The 20541-nt window shown below is 45.6% G+C and overlaps 1 protein-coding gene across 5 annotated transcripts in view; it reads left to right on the top strand.

Moving 5' to 3' along the window:
* The window catches only part of LOC135524532 (apoptosis-inducing factor 3-like), a 52641-nt gene that overhangs the window by 11828 nt on the left and 20272 nt on the right, over positions 1-20541 (top strand). For all 5 annotated transcript variants that reach the window (XR_010453008.1, XR_010453010.1, XR_010453002.1 and 2 more), the window contains 17 exons: positions 1655-1878; positions 4371-4590; positions 9148-9257; positions 10998-11107; positions 11215-11259; positions 11357-11450; positions 12099-12211; positions 12737-12823; positions 13095-13186; positions 13308-13438; positions 13652-13767; positions 18047-18118; positions 18617-18680; positions 19084-19160; positions 19459-19576; positions 19731-19829; positions 20313-20388. Coding sequence is in view for 2 of the 5 variants with exons in the window: in XM_064952178.1 (XP_064808250.1) it covers positions 1848-1878; positions 4371-4590; positions 9148-9257; positions 10998-11107; positions 11215-11259; positions 11357-11450; positions 12099-12211; positions 12737-12823; positions 13095-13186; positions 13308-13438; positions 13652-13767; positions 18047-18118; positions 18617-18680; positions 19084-19160; positions 19459-19576; positions 19731-19829; positions 20313-20388 (1655 nt within the window). In the remaining 3 variants the exon portion in view is untranslated. The remainder of the gene's footprint in view (positions 1-1654; positions 1879-4370; positions 4591-9147; positions 9258-10997; positions 11108-11214; positions 11260-11356; positions 11451-12098; positions 12212-12736; positions 12824-13094; positions 13187-13307; positions 13439-13651; positions 13768-18046; positions 18119-18616; positions 18681-19083; positions 19161-19458; positions 19577-19730; positions 19830-20312; positions 20389-20541) is intronic.

Below are 20541 nucleotides of genomic sequence, written 5' to 3'. Positions count from 1 at the left end.
CTAGGCAAGAATTTACTTTTTTTCAGCATTAGACCTGCATAATTCTCACTTGAAACAAATTTTTTGTTTTTAATAGGCTAAATTACACATTATGTTAACATCTGACTCCAGAGTGATCTGGTCATGCAATTGTAGTCTATGACATTTCTGATTTAGATATGATAATTGTTTAGTTCAGTAAACAATAATTTATTAAAGGTATCTCTACTGTAGCTTAACTTCTTCCAGTGTGAAGTAATTGGTAGCTTTGTAAACTGTATTTTCTAAGTAGGTTCCCCAACACTGAAGACAAGTGTAGAAAACAAGGGACAACCAAACTTTCTCATCCTTACATTGTTGCCAAGTGTTGCTGGAGGGCAGAGCACACAGGAATAGTACTAGAAGCTGCTTAGTTCTATACCACCTCAGAGAACCAAGTTAGGGCCTCTCTACAGGTTGACGGACAATTACACACCCTCTCCTTTTCAAACGGCAGTTGAAAAATGCCATTGAGAGCACTGTGGATGGTGCTGTGAATGCTAATGGTTGTTAATGAGTGCTAGGCTAGCCCTTTAACTACCACAGTGGCCTTTCCAGGACTTTGTCCATGTTTCTCAGCATCATGACTGGCATCATGAATGCATAGTAGTTCATTGTACCATTTCTAAGCCATGGTTGATATAAGTGGTTAATCTTCACGTGATATTATCTAAATTTCTTCGGAAAATTATGAAAATATAAAGTTTTCCTAATGTTGATATCAACTATTTGGTACCTTAGGCAAACTCACAAACTGTACGTATTTCAATGACTAAAATGGGTAGTGGTTCACAAATGCAAACACACCACACACACACCACTTTATATAGAGGAACTCTAAAAAACACAAGTAGTCATGTGAGAAACTTTTAGAACTGTGTAGTCAGCCTGGTGGTCTCATAGAATAGACGTAAAATTACTTTGACATGTCACGTTTGGTATGGCTGCATAAGACAGAAGGTAACTTAAGGCAAAAACGAAAGTAGGGTGGTTGGTCGGGGTGGATGGGTGAGGTTATAACGTGAACGTTTAGTAACCCAAAGGTTGTGTTCATTTTAGCTTATTGGTAAATTTAGCTAACGTTAGCGTTAGCCACCTAGCCACCGACAACAAATTGGAATTCCTAACATATCATAGGTTTGGCAAATTTGTAACATATTGTACAAACCGGAATTTATTACCTATTGTATGAAGTGCAATTTGTAACATATCATATGAAATGGAAGATGGACATCCATGGAAGTTTGGGGTGGCAGGGTAGCCTAGTGGTTAGAGCGTTGGACTAGTAACCGGAAGGTTGCAAGTTCAAACCCCGAGTTGACAAGGTATGAATATGTAGTTCTGCCCCTGAACAGGCAGTTAACCCACTGTTCCTAGGCAGTCATTGAAAATAAGAATTTGTTCTTAACTGACTTGCCTGGTTGAATAAAGGTAAAACATATATAGTAAATTAATGCATACCTTATGTAACATATCACACTAATTTACATTTACTATGTTAAGTCTACCCCTGAGTCCAGGTTGGTGTAGTGGTGCTGTTTGATGGTTGGACTTTTGTAATCTCCCAATTTCTCCCTCGACCAGCCTCCACTGGGCTTTTCAGCCACTCAACTTTGTTCACTCTTCCTTCTCCCAGGTGGTGATGTGGGAGAGCTGATGTCTACAATGGCTGACCTGAATCTGCACCTGCACATACTGATACCCCCGTTTCAACACTGTCGTGGTTACCTCCCGACCCAGGAGCCCAACCCCAGGATCTGACCCCGTCTCTTCCTCACCTCCCCTGGGCTTCCTCCAGCCAGGCCTACTGGATCTACCCTGGGCCCATAATGGGAGGATGCCTCTCCAAAAGCAAGCCAGGTGAACACTATCTCCACCAACCCACTGTTCTCCTTCCCTCTGTCCTACCCCCGTTCTCCTCATCTCCGTCCTACCCCCGTTCTCCTCATCTCCGTCCTACCCCCGTTCTCCTTCCCTCCGTCCTACCCTCTGTTCTCCTTCCCTCCGTCCTACCCTCTGTTCTCCTTCCCTCCGTCCTACCCCTGTTCTCCTTCCCTCCGTCCTACCCCCGTTCTCCTTCCCTCCGTCCTACCCTCTGTTCTCCTTCCCGCCGTCCTACCCTCTGTTCTCCTTCCCTCCGTCCTACCCCCATTCTCCTTCCCTCTGTCCTACCCCCGTTCTCCTTCCCTCCATCCTACCCTCTGTTCTCCTTCCCTCCGTCCTACCCTCTGTTCTCCTTCCCTTTGTCCTACCCTCTGTTCTCCTTCCCTCCGTCCTACCCCTGTTCTCCTCATCTCCGTCCTACCCCCGTTCTCCTTCCCTCCGTCCTACCCTCTGTTCTCCTTCCCTCCGTCCTACCCTCTGTTCTCCTTCCCTCCGTCCTACCCCCGTTCTCCTTCCCTCCGTCCTACCCCGTTCTCCTTCCCTCCGTCCTACCCTCTGTTCTCCTTCCCTCCGTCCTACCCTCTGTTCTCCTTCCCTCCGTCCTACCCCCGTTCTCCTTCCCTCCGTCCTACCCCCGTTCTCCTTCCCTCCATCCTACCCTCTGTTCTCCTTCCCTCCGTCCTACCCTCTGTTCTCCTTCCCTTTGTCCTACCCTCTGTTCTCCTTCCCTCCGTCCTACCCCCATTCTCCTCCTCTCCGTCCTGCCCCCGTCCTCCTTCCCTCTGTCCTACCCTCTGTTCTCCTTCCCTCCATCCTACTTCCTGTTATCCTTCCGTCTGTCCTACCCCTTTCCAAATCCTGGAATAATTGGCATTTGTTCGCCAGCTATACAGTATATAGGTCATACAAACCCCTCTCCTGACTGCCTTTGTAGCATGGCGATTTGTGGAGGAGGAATTTTAATGCTCTCAGTGGCATTGCCTTCAAGAGGATTACATAGTCAAATTTGAGTTTTAAACGTATGGCACAACGTATAACTGTTTCAAAGCAAACATATCACTGTTGCAATGCAGTCAGCTTGTTGAAGGCTGTGGTAGGTGCTGTAATCAAGCACATTACGTTTTTTATATCTTTGCTTGCTCCTAAAGCTTTGACTTAATAGTGCTTTAGCTCTTATGGAGAGTGGTTTAAAAAAACAAAACAAATTAAACATAATTTTCATAAAAACAACCACTGCAATACCACACTGGCAGTTAGTATGAATAAAGTGGAGGGGATAGGGAGCTTGTCTCAAGTTCTATAGGGGCGACTTTAGAGGGTGCTTCGATGGAACAGAGGCCCCTCACTGTAAAATGTCTAATTAGTCTTTAAGAAACAAGTGGGACCCTGAACGGAACCTTAGACACAGCAGGGATGAGCACCAGTATAGTTGAGAAACTAAACCAGAATTCACCAATTTGTAAGTCGCTCTGGATAAGAGCGTCTGCTAAATGACTTAAATGTAAATGTATAGCATATATTTAGGATCACTACACCATGCATTTGATATTTGCTGAAATAACACACATACACGAGGACAGGCCTAAGTGGATGTTTGGGTTTATTTGTTGTGAGGCGCCTTGAGGCATTTGATGACATCTGATAAGTTGCCTCTGGTGTTTGTATTTCTGCATTTGAAGAGGTGGTTGTGCAACCCGTTTTCACTGCAGCCAGATTTATCTCTTCGGCAGTAGAAATGTGCTGACCCTCCGGTTCCTACACGATAATCTGGCTGGAATTTTGACCTGCTGAGCGAGTCTTAATTAAAATCAATGGAAAATCATGAGAGTGACTGCAATCACAGGAGAGGAAAGGGGGAGTTTTGTAACATATCATATGAAATGGAAGATGGACATCCATGGACATCACTCTGATTGAGAACCGCCTCAGGCAGCCAACCTAATTAACACCACACACACCCCTAATCAACTATAATCCCAAACACTACAAACCCCAAAACGAAAATACAATACATACATTACATTTACATTTAAGTCATTTAGCAGACGCTCTTATCCAGAGCGACTTACAAATTGGTGAATTCACCTTCTGACATCCAGTGGAACAGCCACTTTACAATAGTGCATCTAAATCAAATCAAGATTGCCACAGTAAATTTGCCCCATGTTTTTTTTTAAATCTCCTAAAGTATTTTCATGGTGATGTCAGTTCAATTCGATGCAGAACTCTTCTCCGTGGGGAGTCTGACGCTGAGCGCTGCAATCAAAGGAAACATTTATATGAGTATCAGTGGCTGCTGGTGACTTAAAGTTGAGGAGGATGATGGGTAAAAGTTGTGAACTAAAAACAATTTTTTTTTAAATGTAAGTGACTGGGCAAACATCAGCCTGAAAAGGGTGGTGTTTTCCTAGCGGTCTGTGGTCTGTATTCTGCAGTTTTGCTAATGGTCTGTGGTCTGTGTCCTGCAGTTGAGGTGAAAGTGGAGCTAACCCTTCTGGGCAAAGAAAATGATCCAGGTGTGAAGTCCGCCAATGGAAAGGCGAGCCCCTTTTCTGACTGCAGACCCAACGGAGCACTGGAACACTGCTCCGATGAGGACTCCGCCGCTGCCGCCCCCCTCAGGCTCTACAAACCCCGTGATTACCTGGAGGCCTCCGTGTGTCATGTCAAGGACCTGGAAAATGGACAGTAAGGCCAAACAAAAGACAATGTACAGTGCATTCGGAAAGTATTCACACTCGTTGACTTTTTCCACATTTTGTTACGTTACAGCTTTATTCTAAAATGGATTAAAATATTTTTCCTTATCAATCTACAAACAATACCCCATAATGAAAATGCGAAAACAGGTTTTTAGATTTAAAAAAAAAAGTATTAAAAATGAACAGAAATACCTTATTTACATAAGTATTCAGACCCTTTGCTATGAGACTCGAAATTGAGCTCATCCAATTTGGGTGGATCCAGTTTCCATTGATCATCCTTGAGACGTTTCTACAACATGATTGGAGTCCACCAGTGGTAAATTCAATTGATTGGACATGATTTGGAAAGGCACACACCTGTCTATACAGTGGGGCAAAAAAGTATTTAGTCAGCCAACAATTGTGCAAGTTCTCCCACTTAAAAAGATGAGAGAGGCCTGTAATGTTGAACATAGGTACACTTCAACTATGACAGACAAAATGAGAAAAAGAATTCCAAAAAATAACATTGTAGGATTTTTAATGAATTTATTTGCAAATTATGGTGGAAAATAAGTATTTGGTCACCTCCAAACAAGCAAGATTTCTGGCTCTCACAGACTTGTAACTTATTCTTTAAGAGGCTCCTCTGTCCTCCACTCATTACCTGTATTAATGGTACCTGTTTGAACTTGTTATCAGTATAAAAGACACCTGTCCACAACCTCAAACAGTCAGAATCTGCAATAGGTAAGCAGCTTGGTTTGAAGAAATCAACTGTGGGAGCAATTATTAGGAAATGGAAGACATACAAGAACACTGATAATCTCCCTTGATCTGGGGCTCCATGCAAGATCTCACCCTGTGGGGTCAAAATGATCACAAGAACGGTGAGCAAAAATCCCAGAACCACACGGGGGGACCTAGTGAATGACCTGCAGAGAGCTGGGACCAAAGTAACAAAGCCTACCATCAGTAACACACTACGCCGCCAGGGACTCAAATCCTGCAGTGCCAGACGTGTTCCCCTGCTTAATCCAGTACATGACCAGGCCCGTCTGAAGTTTGCTAGGGAGCATTTGGATGATCCAGAAGAAGATTGGGAGAATGTCATATGGTCAGATGAAACCAAAATAGAACTTTTTTGGTAAAAACTCAACTTGTCGTGTTTGGAGGACAAAGAATGCTGAGTTGCATCCAAAGAACACCATACCTACTGTGAAGCATGGGGATGGAAACATCATGATTTGGGGCTGTTTTTCTGCAAAGGGACCAGGACGACTGATCTGTTTAAAGGAAATAATGAATGGGGCCATGTATTTCGAGATTTTGAGTGAAAACCTCCTTCCATCAGCAAGGGCATTGAAGATGAAACGTGGCTGGGTCTTTCAGCACGACAATGATCCCAAACACATCGCCGGGGCAACGAAGGAGTGGCTTCATAAGAAGCATTTCAATGTCCTGGAGTGGCCTAGCCAGTCTCCAGATCTCAACCCCATAGAAAATCTTTGGAGAGAGTTGAAAGTCCGTGTTGCCCAGCAACAGCCCCAAAACATCACTGCTCTAGAGGAGATCTGCATGTAGGAATGGGCCAAAATACCAGCAACAGTGTGTGAAAACCTTGTGAAGACTTACAGAAAACGTTTGACCTCTGTCATTGCCAACAAAGGGTATATTACAAAGTATTGAGATAAACTTTTGTTATTGACCAAATACTTATTTTCCACCATAATTTGCAAATAAATTCATTAAAAATCCTACAATGTGATTTTCTGGATTTTTTTTCTAATTTTGTCTGTCATAGTTGAAGTGTACCTATGATGAAAATTACAGGCCTCTCTCATCTTTTTAAGTGGGAGAACTTGCACAATTGGTGGCTGACTAAATACTTTTTGGGCCCACTGTATACTGTACGGTCCCATAGTTGACAGTGCATGTCAGAGCAAAAATCAAGCCATGAGGTTGAAGGAATTGTCCATAGAGCTCCGAGACAGGATTGTGTTGAGGCACAGACCTGGGGAAGGGTTCCAAAACATTTCTGCAGCGTTGAAGGTCCCAAAGAACAGAGTGGCCTCCATCATTCTTAAATGGAAGAGGTTTGGATCACAACGACTCTTCATAGATCTGTCCTCCCAGCTAAACTGAGCAATCGGGAGAGAAGGGCCTTGGTCACGGAGGTGACCAAGAACCTGATGGTCAATCTGACAGAGCTCCAGAGTTCCTCTGTGGAGATGGGAGAACCTTCCAGAAAGACAACCATCTCATCATCACTCCATCAATCAGGCCTTCATGGTAGAGTGGCCAGACGGAAGCCACTCCTCACTAAAAGGCACATGACAGCCTGCTTGGAGTTTGCCAAAAGGCACCTAAAGACTCTCAGACCATGAGAAACAAGATTCTCTGATCTGATGAAACCAAGATTGAATTATTTGGCCTGAATGCCAAGTGTCACATCTGGAGGAAAACTGGCACCATCCCTATGGTGAAGCATGGTGGTGGCAGCATCATGCTGTGGGGATGATTTTCAGTGGCAGGGACTGGGAGACTAGTCAGGATTGAGGGAATGATGAATGGAGGAAAGTGCAGAGAGATCCTTGATGAAAACCTACTCCAGAGCGCTCAGGACCTAAAACTGGGGCGAATCGAACATCTGAAATCAAATCAAAATCAAATCAAATGTTATTGGTCACATACACATGGCTAGCAGATGTTAATGCGAGTGTAGCGAAATGCTTGCGCTTCTAGTTCCGACAGTGCAGTAATATCTAACAAGTAATCTAACAATTCCCCAACAACTTCCTAATACACACAAGTCTAAAAGGGTCTCCATGTAGGCAGCAGCCTCTCTGAGTTAGTGATTGCTGTTTAGCAGTCTAATGGCCTTGAGATAGAAGCTGTTCCTCAGTCTCTTGGTACCAGCTTTGATGCACCTGCACTGAGCTCACCTTCTGGATGGTAGTGGTGTGAACAGGCAGTGACTCAGGTGGTTGTTGTCCTTGATTATCTTTTTGGCCTTCCTGTAACATTGGGTACTATAGGTGTCATGGAGGGCAGTTAGTTGCCCCGGGTGATTCCTTGTGCAGACCGCACCACCCTCTGGAGAGCCTTGCGGTTGAGGGCGTTGCAGTTGCCGTACCAGGCTGTGATACAGCCCGACAGGATGCTCTCGATTGTGCATCTGTAAAAGTTAGTCAGAGTTTTGGTTTACAAGACCCATTTTTTTCAGCCTCCTGAGGTTGAAGAGGCGCAGTTGCGCCTTCTTCACCACACTGTCTGTGTGGATGGACCATTTCAGTTTGTCTGTGATGTGTACGCCGAGGAACTTAAAACTTTCCACCTTCTCCACCGCTGACCCTTCGACATGGATAGAAGGGTGCTCCCTCTGCTATTTCCTGAAGTCCACGATCATCTCCTTTGTTTTGTTGACGTTGAGTGAGAGGTTGTTTTCTTAACACCACACTCCGAGTGCCCTCACCTCCCCACTGTAGGCTGTCTCGTCATTGTTGGTAATCAAGCTCACTACTGTTGTGTCATCTGCAAACTTGATGATTGAGTTGGAGGGGTGCATGGCCACGCAGTCATGGGTGAACAGGGAGTACAGGAGGGGGCTGAGTACGCACCCTTGTGGGGCCCCAGTGTTGAGGGTCAACAAAGTGGAGATGTTGTTTACTACCTTCACCACCTGGGAGCGGCCCGTCAGAAGGTCCTAGACCCAATTGCACAGGGCAGGGTTGTGACCCAGTGACTCCAGCTTGATGGGCTTGGATGATGGGCTTGGAGGGTACTATGGTGTTGAATGCTGAGCTGAAGTCAATGAACAGCATTCTTACATAGGTATTCCTCTTGTCCAGATGGGATAGGGCAGTGTGCGGTGTGATAGCTAATGCATCGTCTGTGGACCTGTTGGGGCGGTATGCACACTGAAGTGGGTCTTGGGTGGCCGGTAAGGTGGTGGTGATATGATCCTTGACTAGTCTCTCAAAGCACTTCACGATGACAGAAGTGAGTGCTACGGGGCGGTAGCCATTTAGTTCAGTTATCTGAGAGAGACCTGACAATAGCTGGAGAGACCTGAAAATGGCTGTGCAGCGACCCTCCCCATCCAACCTGACAGAGCTTGAGAGGATCTGTAGAGAAAAACACGAGAAACTCCCCAAATACAAGTGTGCTAAGCTTGTAGCGTCATACCCAAAAAGACTCGAGGCTGTAATCTCTGCCAAAGGAACTTTAAGAAAGTACTGAGTAAAGGGTCTGAATTTACTTATGTAAATGTGATATTTCAGATTTCTTTTATTTTAATAAATTTGCAACAATTTCAAACACCTGTTTTTGCTTTGTCATCAAGGGATATTGTGGATTAATTCGAACAAACAATTTAATCAATTTTGGAATAAGGCTGTAACGTAACAAAATGTGAAAAAAGTCAAGGGGTCTGAATACTGAAATTTGTATGGCTTGAACTTGTCATTATTTCCCCTTGCCTCACAATTTTTGTCCCTTCCTGTGTGTGTGCGTGCATTCGTGTGTGGGTGCGTCTGTGTGTGCACTTATTCCTGTTTAGGATGAGAGAGGTTGATTTAGGAAGTGGCAGAGCGCTGCTCATTAAAGAACATGGAGAGTTTTCTGCAATGGGGCACAAGTGCCCGCATTATGGGGCACCACTGGTCAAAGGTGAGTCCCGTTCTGCATTGCTTTCTTTTTTTTGTGGAATATTGGAATGAAAATTCATATTTTTGCTGTCTTATCAAGTTCTGAGATGGATTGGTGAGTGATACAATGAGATGTACAGTACCAGTCAAAAGTTTGGACACACCTACTCATTCAAGGGGTTTTCTATAGTTTTCTATTTTCTATTGTATGTAGCATAATAGTGAAGACATCAAAACTATGAAATAACACATATGGAATCATGTAGTAACCAAAAAAAGTGTTAAACAAATCAAAATATATTTTACATTTTAGATTCTTCAAAGTAGCCTCCCTTTGCCTTGATAACAGCTTTGCACACTCTTGGCATTCTCTCAACCAGCTTCATCTGGAATGCTTTATCAACAGTCTTGAAGGAGTTCCCACATATGCTGAGCACATGTTAGCTGCTTTTCCTTCACTCTGCAGTCCAACTCATCCAAAACCATCTCAACTGAATTGAGGTCAGATGATTGTGAATGCCAGGTCATCTGATGCAGCACTCCATCACTTTCCTTCATGGTCAAATAGCCCTTACACAACCTGGAGGTGTGTTGGGTCATTGTCCTGTTCAAAAACAAATAATAGTTCCACTAAGCGCAAACCAGATGGGATGGAGTATAGCTGCAGAATGCTGTGGTAGCCATGCTGGTTAAATGTGCCTTGAATTCTAATTAAATCACATACAGTATCACCAGCAAAGTACCCCCACACCATCACACCTCCTCCTCCATGTGTCACAGTGGGAACCACACATGCGGAGATCATCTACTCACCTACTCATCGTCTGACAAAGACACAGTGTTTGGAACCAAAAATCTCAAATTCGGACTCATCAGACCAAAGGACAGATTTCCACCGGTCTAATGTCCTTTGCTCATGTTTCATGGCCCAAGCAAGTCTCTTTTTCTTATTGGTGTCCTTTGGGTGGTTTCTTTGCAGCAATTCGACCATGAAGGTCTGATTCATTCAGTCTCCTCTGAACAGTTGTTGTTGAAATGTGTCTGTTACTTGAACACAGTGAAGCATTTATTTGGGCTGCAATTTCTGAGGCTGGTAACTCTGAAGAAACGTATCCTCTGCAGCAGAGGTAACTCTGGGTCTTCGTTTCCTGTGGCTGTCTTCATGAGCCAGTTTCATGATTGGCTTGATGGTTTTTGCGACCGCACTTGAAGAAACCTTTAAAGTTCTTCGCATTTTCCAGGTTGACTGAAAATGTGACTGACCTTCATGTCTTAAAGTACGGATGGACTGTCATTTCTCTTTGCTTATTTGAGATCTTTTTGACATAATATGGACTTGGTCTTTTACCAAATAGGGCTATCTTCTGTATACCACCCCTACCTTGTCACTACTCAACTGATTGGCTCAAATGCATTAAGAAGGAATGAAATTCCACAAATTAACTTTTAACACGGTACCTGTTAATTGAAATGCATTCCAGGTTACTACCTCATGAAGCTGGTTGAGAGAATGGCAAGAGTGTGCAAAGCTGACATCAAGACCAAATGGTGGTTACATTGAAGAGTCTTAAATATAATATATATTTTGATTTGTTTAACACTTTTTTGGTTATTTCATGATTCCTTACGTGTTATTTCATATTGTTGATGTCTTCACTATTATTCTACAATGTAGAAAATTATAAAAAAATAAAGAAAAATCCTTGAATGAGTAGGTGTGTCAAAACATTTGACTGGTACTGTATATCGTTGTGTGTTGCAGGTATCTTGTCCAAAGGCCACGTGCGTTGCCCCTGGCATGGAGCTTGTTTCAACATTGTTACAGGAGACATTGAGGAATTTCCTGGGCTTGACAGCCTGCCCACCTTCCAGGTGACCTTCCTCGTTCAGTTTGCAATGCCATTCACATTCCCTGCCTTCACATTCTCTCTAAGCATCGTCAAAACCGTGTACACATCGCTCATGTCTGTTTGCTTCAGGTCCGAGTTGAAAAGGACAAAGTGATAATTCGTGCTAACAAACAGGTAAAGACACTCTGAGACTATTTAGAATAGATCATTGTGCTAAATCAACTGATCCCCTTTGATGACCTGTGACCTGGCAAACATTTCTTTCTTCCAGGATCTTCAGTCACAGAGGAGGTCAAAAGCAATGGCCCGATGTTTAGCAGTTAACTCCAGCACTGGCTTCAGCCAGGTCCTTATCGTTGGATCAGGTGAGTTGGCCGTTGAGCATCTCCTTACACTCACACACTCAGGGATGGAAATTAAGCTAGCCCGCTAGTCCGTTGTTAGTAGTTTTCAGACCGGGCTAGAAGAAAATGTGTTCAACTTGCACACCGGCAACTGACATTTTGCCTTTTCAAATATCGCATGACACAAATTTTCAACCCGGTTAGGAAAAATTTCAGTCCACTAGCCCGGCTGGCCAGTGCCCAAAATACTTAGGTTCCATTCCTGCACGCACTGCTGTTAAATAGAAGTCTGTTTGTTTATGTTCAAACTATCGACTAGGACTTGAGCCATACAGTATACTTTCAGTTCAGTATAGGTCCTGAGTATTCCAAAAAAAGGAAAGATGACAGCAGCTCCCAAGAACTATTGCAACAACACGGATGTTTGTTCATAGTGTATTTGTACTACAGTACACGTTTCAACTGTATGCTCTTAGTTGTAACATGCTCAAAGTGTTTTGTTTATGTTCACAAAGCTCTAACAGTGTCTGGTATGCCGAACTCAATCCACGCTCCAATTCACTACTATTGTTTCACTCAATAGTTATGGTAAAGGGAGCTTGGACTCAGTTCGGATAGCAAGGATCTAAGATCCTATATAGACATTAAACAAGTGTCTTGTGTCTCCAGGTCCAGCAGGGCTGGTGTGCGCTGAGACATTGCGACAGGAAGGCTTCACTGATCGCATTGTCATGTGCACCATGGACAAACACCCACCATATGACAGGCCTAAACTGAGTAAGGTTTGTACAGAGATCCAGAGCATACCACAGAGATGATAAAAGGAATATCTCCATAAGGACTTAGTGACCATGAGGGTTCTTTAAGTTTACTATTCTTCTCGATACAAACAGTGTTGAAATTGCTGATGAAGGACTACCAGTTATGCCCTACTGTATTTCGTAGCAGATTGAAAATTCTTCCCAGACATTTCATGCTCCAAAATACTTCCCATTGTGTTATTGCTAGTATTATTAACCCATCTTGAACCCATCTCTAGTCTGTAATCTTGGGATAATATTTGTCCCAGCCAATGTAGAAATTTGGCCATGATATCTATGAGAAAATGGTTTGCTGACCTTGAGTTTCAAATTGTGATCATGTTAAAAATGAAACCGAAAAAATGTATGTTGCATTAGCATCGTAAAAGTGACATTTCTTCACTGAATGTCACCAATAACATTTCAACTTAACAAATCTCACCACATAATCTCCAACCTGTGGTGTACTGTGCTGTGGTGCGGTGTAACTTACCATCTCCCCCTCAGTCCTTAGAGAGCACAGCAGATCAGCTCCGGCTACGCTCCATAGACTTCCTCCAAGCCCACAACATCGAGTTGCTCACGGAGAAGGAGGTAAGACCTGAAACACTGATTATATTGGCTAAGTTTGAATCCACATCTGGGCTGTGTTCAGTGGGCAGTTTTCAAACAGATTGAAACAGGGAGTTGCTACCTGGTCGAACTTCTTCCAAGAAGATTTTAGTTTTTTCCGTTGCAAACTTTTGTTAATGTGCCCTACTGAACACGACACTGGTCTCAGAGCGGCAATGAAGTGGTATGGATTCCCTTGGTGACACCCTGGCCCTATGTTCTCTTTCTAACTGGGATGTTTGCATGTCAATAGGCTGTGGCAGTGGACGTCAAGACGAGGGCTGTGACTTTTCAAGACGACTCTAGGATGGAATACAGGAAGCTTTTCATTGCCACAGGAAGCAAGTGAGGAGTAACCTTTGGTTGAATGCAATTACATGGAATTCAATTCTCTTCTTGTTGATATGACCAGTTGTGACTCATTGTTCTGTAGACACTGATATACCCATATTTTGTCTATTGTAAGACCCAAGCTGATGAACTACAAAGGCCAGGACGTTAGGAATGTGTTTCACCTCCGAACCCCTGAAGATGCTAACAGCGTAGCGAGGCTGGCCAAAAACAAGAATGCTGTGATTGTGGGAACATCATTTGTTGGTGAGAGAGATGACAAGCATGCAGTAGATAAAACAGTCACATATTCCTTTTTCAAAGGAATGTTGATCTATAAGCCTTAAAGGGTTTAGGAAGACTACATTAAGTTGTACTTTGTTGAACAGTTGTTTGGAACCTTTGTTTTGATAGTACTACTCTAATTGTAGCACATCTGTCAATGTGTGCATGTGTAATCTTCTGTATTCTCTGCATTAGGTATGGAGGTGGCTGCTGCTCTCACCGACAAGGCCCACTCTGTCTCCATCATTGGGATAGAAGCAATCCCTTTCCGGAAAGCTCTGGGGGAGAAAGTAGGGAAAGCCATAATGAAGGTAGGGACCCACCCCTGAGAAATCAGGCTCTGTGTCAGCCCTACTACCTCTCGAACAGCTGAACATTGTAACGGTTCTCGTCTGTCGAAGGAGAAGCGGACCAAAATGCAACGTGGTGGTTATTCATGTTCTTTAATGAAATGAACTAGACATGAGATAAAGAACAATACAAAAACAACAAACGGAACGTGAAAACCTATACAGCCTATCTGGTGAACACAAACACAGAGACAGGAACAATCACCCACGAAATACTCAAAGAATATGGCTGCCTAAATATGGTTCCCAATCAGAGACAACGATAAACACCTGCCTCTGATTGAGAACCACTCCAGACAGCCATAGACTATGCTAGATACCCCCACTAAACTACACACCCAATATTTAACAAAACCCCAAGACAAAACACACCACAATAAACCCATGTCACACCCTGGCCTGACCAAATAAATAAAGACAAACACAATATATTTCGACCAGGGCGTGACAGAATCCCCCCCCTAAGGTGCGGACTCCCGGACGCACATCAAAACAATAGGGGAGGGTCCGGGTGGGCGTCTGTCCATGGTGGCGGCTCCGGCGCCGGACTTGGACCCCACTCTATCAATGTCTTAGTCCCTCCTCCTCGCGTCCTTGGATAGTCCACCCTCGCCGCCGACCATGGCCTAGTAGTCCTCACCCAGAACCCCACTGGACTGAGGGGCAGCTCGGGACTGAGGGGCAGCTCGGGACTGAGGGGCAGCTCGGGACTGAGGGGCAGCTCGGGACTGAGGGGCAGCTCGGGACTGAGGGGAAGCTCGGCACTGAGTGGAAGCTCGGCACTGAGAGGAAGCCCGGCACTGAGAGGAAGCCCGGCACTGAGAGGAAGCTCAGGCAGGTAGTTGGATCCGGCAGATCCTGGCTGGCTGGCGGTTCTGGAAGAGTCTGGCTGACTGGCGGATCTGGAAGAGTCTGGCTGACTGGCGGATCTGGAAGAGTCTGGTTGACCGGATAATCTGGAAGAGTCTGGCTGACTGGCGGATCTCGAAGAGTCTGGCTGACTGGCGGATCTGGAAGAGTCTGGCTGACTGGCGGATCTGGAAGAGTCTGGCTGACTGGCGGATCTGGAAGAGTCTGGCTGACTGGCGGATCTGGAAGAGTCTGGCTGACTAGCGGATCTGGAAGAGTCTGGTTGACTGGCAGATCTGGAAGAGTCTGGCTGACTGGCAGATCTGGAAGAGTCTGGCTGACTGGCGGATCTGGAAGAGTCTGGCTGACTAGCGGATCTGGAAGATTCTGGCTGACTGGCGGATCCTGGCAGACTGACGGCTCTGGCTGCTGGCAGCTCTGGCTGCTCCATGCTGACTGGCGGCTCTGGCTGCTCCATGCTGACTGGCGGCTCTGGCTGCTCCATGCAGACTGGCGGCTCTGGCTGCTCCATGCAGACTGGCGGCTCTGGCTGCTCCATGCAGACTGGCGGCTCTGGCTGCTCCATGCAGACTGGCGGCTCTGGCTGCTCCATGCAGACTGGCGGCTCTGGCTGCTCCATGCAGACTGGCGGCTCTGGCTGCTCCATGCAGACTGGCGGCTCTGGCTGCTCCATGCAGACTGGCGGCTCTGGCTGCTCCATGCAGACTGGCGGCTCTGGCTGCTCCATGCAGACTGGCAGCTCTGGCTGCTCCATGCAGACTGGCAGCTCTGGCGGCTTCTTGCAGACTGACAGCTCTGGCTGCTCCATGCAGACTGGCAGCTCTGGCTGCTCCATGCAGACTGGCAGCTCCTTGCAGACTGGCAGCTATGGCTGCTCCATGCAGACTGGCAGCTCTGGCTGCTCCATGCAGACTGGCAGCTCTGGCTGCTCCATGCAGACTGGCAACTCTGGCTGCTCCATGCAGACTGGCAACTCTGGCTGCTCCATGCAGACTGGCAACTCTGGCTGCTCCATGCAGACTGGCAACTCTGGCTGCTCCATGCAGACTGGCAACTCTGGCTGCTCCATGCAGACTGGCAGCTCTGGCTGCGCTAAACAGGCAGGAGACTCCGGCAGCGCTATAGAGGCGGAAGGCTCTGGCAGCGCTAAACAGGCGGGAGACTCCAGCAGCGCAGGAGAGGAGGAAGGCTCTGGCTGCGCTGAACAGGCGGGAGACTCCGGCAGAGCAGGAGAGGAGGAAGGCTCGGGCAGCGTTGAACAGGCGGGAGACTCCGGCAGAGCAGGAGAGGAGGAAGGCTCCGGCAGCGCTGGAGAGGCGAGGCACACTGTAGGCCTGATGCGTGGTGCTGGCACTGGTGGTACTGGGCCGAGGACACGCACAGGAAGCCTGGTGCGGGGAGCTGCCACCGGAGGGCTGGTGTGTGGAGGTGGCACAGGATGGGCTAGACCGTGAAGGCGTACTGGAGATCTTGAGAGCAGTGCTGGCACAGGACGTGCAAGGCTAGGGAGGTGCACAGGAGGCCTGGTGCGTGAGGCTGGCACCATCTTCACCAGCCGACTAACACGCACCTCAGGACGAGTATGGAGCGCTGACCCAGGTGCCATCAAATCCCTGACACGCTCCGTCAGGCGAACTCCATGCTTAAAGCACCAACACAGCAACTCCCTCATTTCTCTCTCCTCCAATTTCCCCATTAACTCCTTCACAGTCTCTGCTTCGCTCACCTCCAACACCGGCTCTGGTTCTGGTCTCCTCCTTGGCTCCTCACGATAAACAGGGAGAGTTGTCTCAGGTCTGACTCCTGACTCTGCCACACTCTCCCTGAGCCCCCCCAAGACATTTTTGGGGCTGACTCTTGGGCTTCCATCCGCGTCGCTGTGCTGCCTCCTCATACCGACGCCTCTCCGCTTTCTTCGCCTCCAGTTCTTCTTTGGGGCGGCGATATTCTCCAGGCTGAGCCCAGGGTCCTTCTCCGTCCAATTCGTCCTCCCATGTCCATTCCTCTCTTTGTTGCTCCTGCTGTTGCCTGTTACCACACCGCTTGGTCCCGTTGTGGTGGGTGATTCTGTAACGGTTCTCGTCTGTCGAAGGAGAAGCAGACCAAAATGCAGCGTGGTGGTTATTCATGTTCTTTAATGAAATGAACTAGACATGAGATAACGAGCAATACAAAAACAACAAACGGAACGTGAAAACCTATACAGGCTATCTGGTGAACATAGAGACAGGAAAAATCACCCACGAAATACTCAAAGAATATGGCTGCCTAAATATGGTTCCCAATCAGAGACAACGATAAACACCTGCCTCTGATTGAGAACCACTCCAGACAGCCATAGACTATGCTAGATACCCCCACTAAACCACACACCCAATACCTAACAAAACCCCAAGACAAAACACACCACAATAAACCCATGTCACACCCTGGCCTGACCAAATAAATAAAGACAAACACAATATATTTCGACCAGGGCGTGACATTAATCTGCATTTCTACTCAGAGAAACGTATAATTTACATGTGAATCATGTTCATTGGGCTCAATTCACCAGGCGCCACAAGGGAATATTTGGAGTATATTCTTATCGGTGCTCATGCACTTATTTACATTTACATTTACATTTAAGTCATTTAGCAGACGCTCTTATCCAGAGCGACTTACAAATTGGTGAATTCACCTTCTGACATCAGTGGAACAGCTTATTTAGACAATCAGATAGATATTGTCCACGAGTCCTGTTTTTTCAGGGGAGATTATACTGTGTGTGTGTGTGTGTGTGTGTGTGTGTGTGTGTGTGTGTGTGTGTGTGTGTGTGTGTGTGTGTGTGTGTGTGTGTGTGTGTGTGTGTGTGTGTGTGTGTGTGTGTGTGTGTGTGTGTGTGTGTGTGTGTGTAGGGTCTCAGCATGATAGGGTCTCAGCATGGTAGGGTCTCAGCATGATAGGGTCTCAGCATGGTAACACTGCATGTTCCCTACTGTTAAGAAGAGGCAGAGGGAGACTGTCGATACAGTCATACTTTGTAATGCATAATGTGTTTATAATCCATTATTAAGAAAGTATTCATAAGAAACGTTACTGCCTACCCGCCAATTAACCATCGGCATTAATAACAGGCATATGGGAGTTTTTTTTTAAATAAGTATATTTGTAGCTGAACACAATTTAGGCTAAACTTAACAAAAAGCTCAACTTTTTGAGAAGTAGTTTTGACCTTTGAACCTTAACCCAGTGCTATCTCTCTCTCTCTCTTTTTCTCTCTTTTTCTCTCTTTCTTCTCTCTCTCTCTCTCTCTCTCTCTCTCTCTCTCTCTCTCTCTCTCCCCGTGTCTGCCTGTGTCTGCCTGTTTGTCTGACTGACTTTTCAGCTGTTTGAGACGAACAGGGTGAAGTTCTACATGTTGAACGAGGTATCGGAGATGCTTGGCCATGATGGACAGGTATTCCGAAAGTGAGAGAAACAGCATAACATGCACAGATGGTTCTCTCCTCTTCCTTCTCTCTGCTGGCCAGTCAAGCCCACTTTTTGGCTTCGCCCAGATTCTCTACCATGGACACTTCCGTTATTGATTTAACCATGGTGGAAACTCCCTCTGCGAATGATTACACAAATCCATGATGGGAAGTGTGCAACGATACAATTGGGGAGAAGGGTGGAGAATGGGGATGCAGCAATTGAATGCTGATGAATGGGTGTGACTGACCCCGATGCACCACAGTGTGCCAACAAAAAGAAAGGACAAGCAGCCAAGATTACTACCAATTACAGCCTCCATTTGGAGTGTGGCTCAGTAAAAAAGACTTGACAATAATAGTTTTGCAAAAAATATCTGAACATTGTAGTCAGGAACGGAACTAGTAGAACTGAGGGTAATCTTTTGGTAATATAATGTGTGTTGCCTCACTGCTTTTGTCAATGTTGTTTTTATGTTCCACAGTTGAAAGAGGTGGTTCTGAAGAGTGGGAAAGTACTAAGGGCGGACGTGTGTGTCATTGGCACAGGTGAGGCAACCAGCCCAGAGACACAAATGCTCGTTCAACAATAGCCTCCACTTTAGCTAACTCACTCCTATCAGTGGTGGTGCAGGAGTGTAGTAGAGTTGATCCAACTCACACTCAGTCAATCAAATCAATCAAATGTATTTATAAAGCCCATTTTACATCAGCCAATGTCACAAAGTGCTCTACAGAAACCCAGCCTAAAACCCCAAACAGCAAGCAATGCAGATGTAGAAGCACAATGGCTAGGAAAACTTTTCTAGAAAGGCAGGAACCTAGGAAGAAACCTAGAGAGGAACCAGGCTCTGAGGGGTGGCCAGTCCTCTTCTGGCTTACAATAGCCATTGTTACTCTCCTTCCCGGTGGTGAATTAATGATGGACTCTATCTATGTGGGACCCCTGCAGGGTCAGGCCCAGCCACTGGCTTCCTGAAACAGAGTGGAGTTCACATGGATTCCAAGGGTTTTGTCCCCGTCAACAAGGTAGAAACTACAACACACGGCACTGTATGCACAACAATTATAATAACACACAAATACTTTGAATGTACTCATTTCATTTCAAATGCAATCAGTTCATAGAAACAATTAATTTCAGTGCCACTCTATTGCAATGTACAAGTGTTACTGTGTTATTTGCAGAGCTAGAGACCTGAGTTTTTCCTGACAGGGAAAATTGCAGTTATCCTCTAATTTGTCAGGTGGCTTGTCTACAAGTAAGAGATCCTCCTGATTTCCACATTGACTCCTGTATTCTTCTTGATGACCCTCTATCCCTCAGACAATGCAGACCAACGTTGATGGTGTCTTTGCCGGAGGAGACATTGTGACGTTTCCTTTTCCGGGGCGGAGCAATAAGAAGGTGAACATCCCACACTGGCAAATGGCCCATGTGCATGGTAAGGGTTCATTTTTAAGGGCTAAGTATTACAGAGTAATGTGTTAAAGTGTGAGTTTTTCCCTAAGGTGTCAAACACTCAGCTGCATGTCTGGGGCTGGATTTGCAGTATATTGGTTTTTATGGGAGCTTTTCTGTTTGTTTGGGATTGACAGGGAGAGCAGCAGCACTTGGCATGATGGGAAGACCCACTGAGATCAAAACAGTGCCCTATTTCTGGTCGGCCATGTTTGGGAAAAGCCTACGCTATGCAGGTAAAGAAAGCCTGCACAAGTAATATAATTTAATACCGGTAGGGTCATTTAGCAGATTATATCCGAAGCACATGGCAGAACTGTCCAAATGGACAGTGACACATCCATTCATTATATGTGGCCTATGCATGTATTCAAACTTCCACCATGGGGTTGCCAGCACCATGCACAGTCTAGCCCACTGAAACATTGGACACTTTTTCACACACAAGTTATACAAGTTTTGTTTATGTTTGAATTGTTTGGGAAGTAATCTTAAAATAGTGAGTTGGTAAGACTACTACCAAAATTGCTCTCCTCCAAATGTCTCTGTTGAGATTGTAGCTCCAGTACTGCCACCTAGCTATGAAGTCAGACACTTAGGGTTTTCAGTCATCATAGGATTCAGAAATATGCCATAATGGGTGTTGTGGTGGTGCTGTGATGGTGTGTTTACTCTTTTTACAGACCTACTTAAGAAAGTGCTTTTATTCTATTACCAAGGTTACGGGGATGGCTTTGATGACGTCATCATCCAAGGAGACGTGGACGAGCTGAAGTTTGTGGCATTTTATACCAAGTATGTGTCCAATAACAATTGTGGATATCTACTAAAATGCATTCAGCCATTGGCTCATGTTGTTTTGTAAAGTAAATCCTCTGTTTTGTTTTTGTCATCTTTTGTTTGTTCTTATATAATCCAGGAGTGTTTATCCTTACAACAGACTAAACT

This window comes from Oncorhynchus masou, chromosome 1 (genome assembly GCF_036934945.1).
Source record: "Oncorhynchus masou masou isolate Uvic2021 chromosome 1, UVic_Omas_1.1, whole genome shotgun sequence".
Classification (NCBI taxonomy): domain Eukaryota; kingdom Metazoa; phylum Chordata; class Actinopteri; order Salmoniformes; family Salmonidae; genus Oncorhynchus; species Oncorhynchus masou.
Note: the sequence above shows the minus strand (reverse complement) of the source record. Positions and strands in the feature narration are given on the sequence as shown.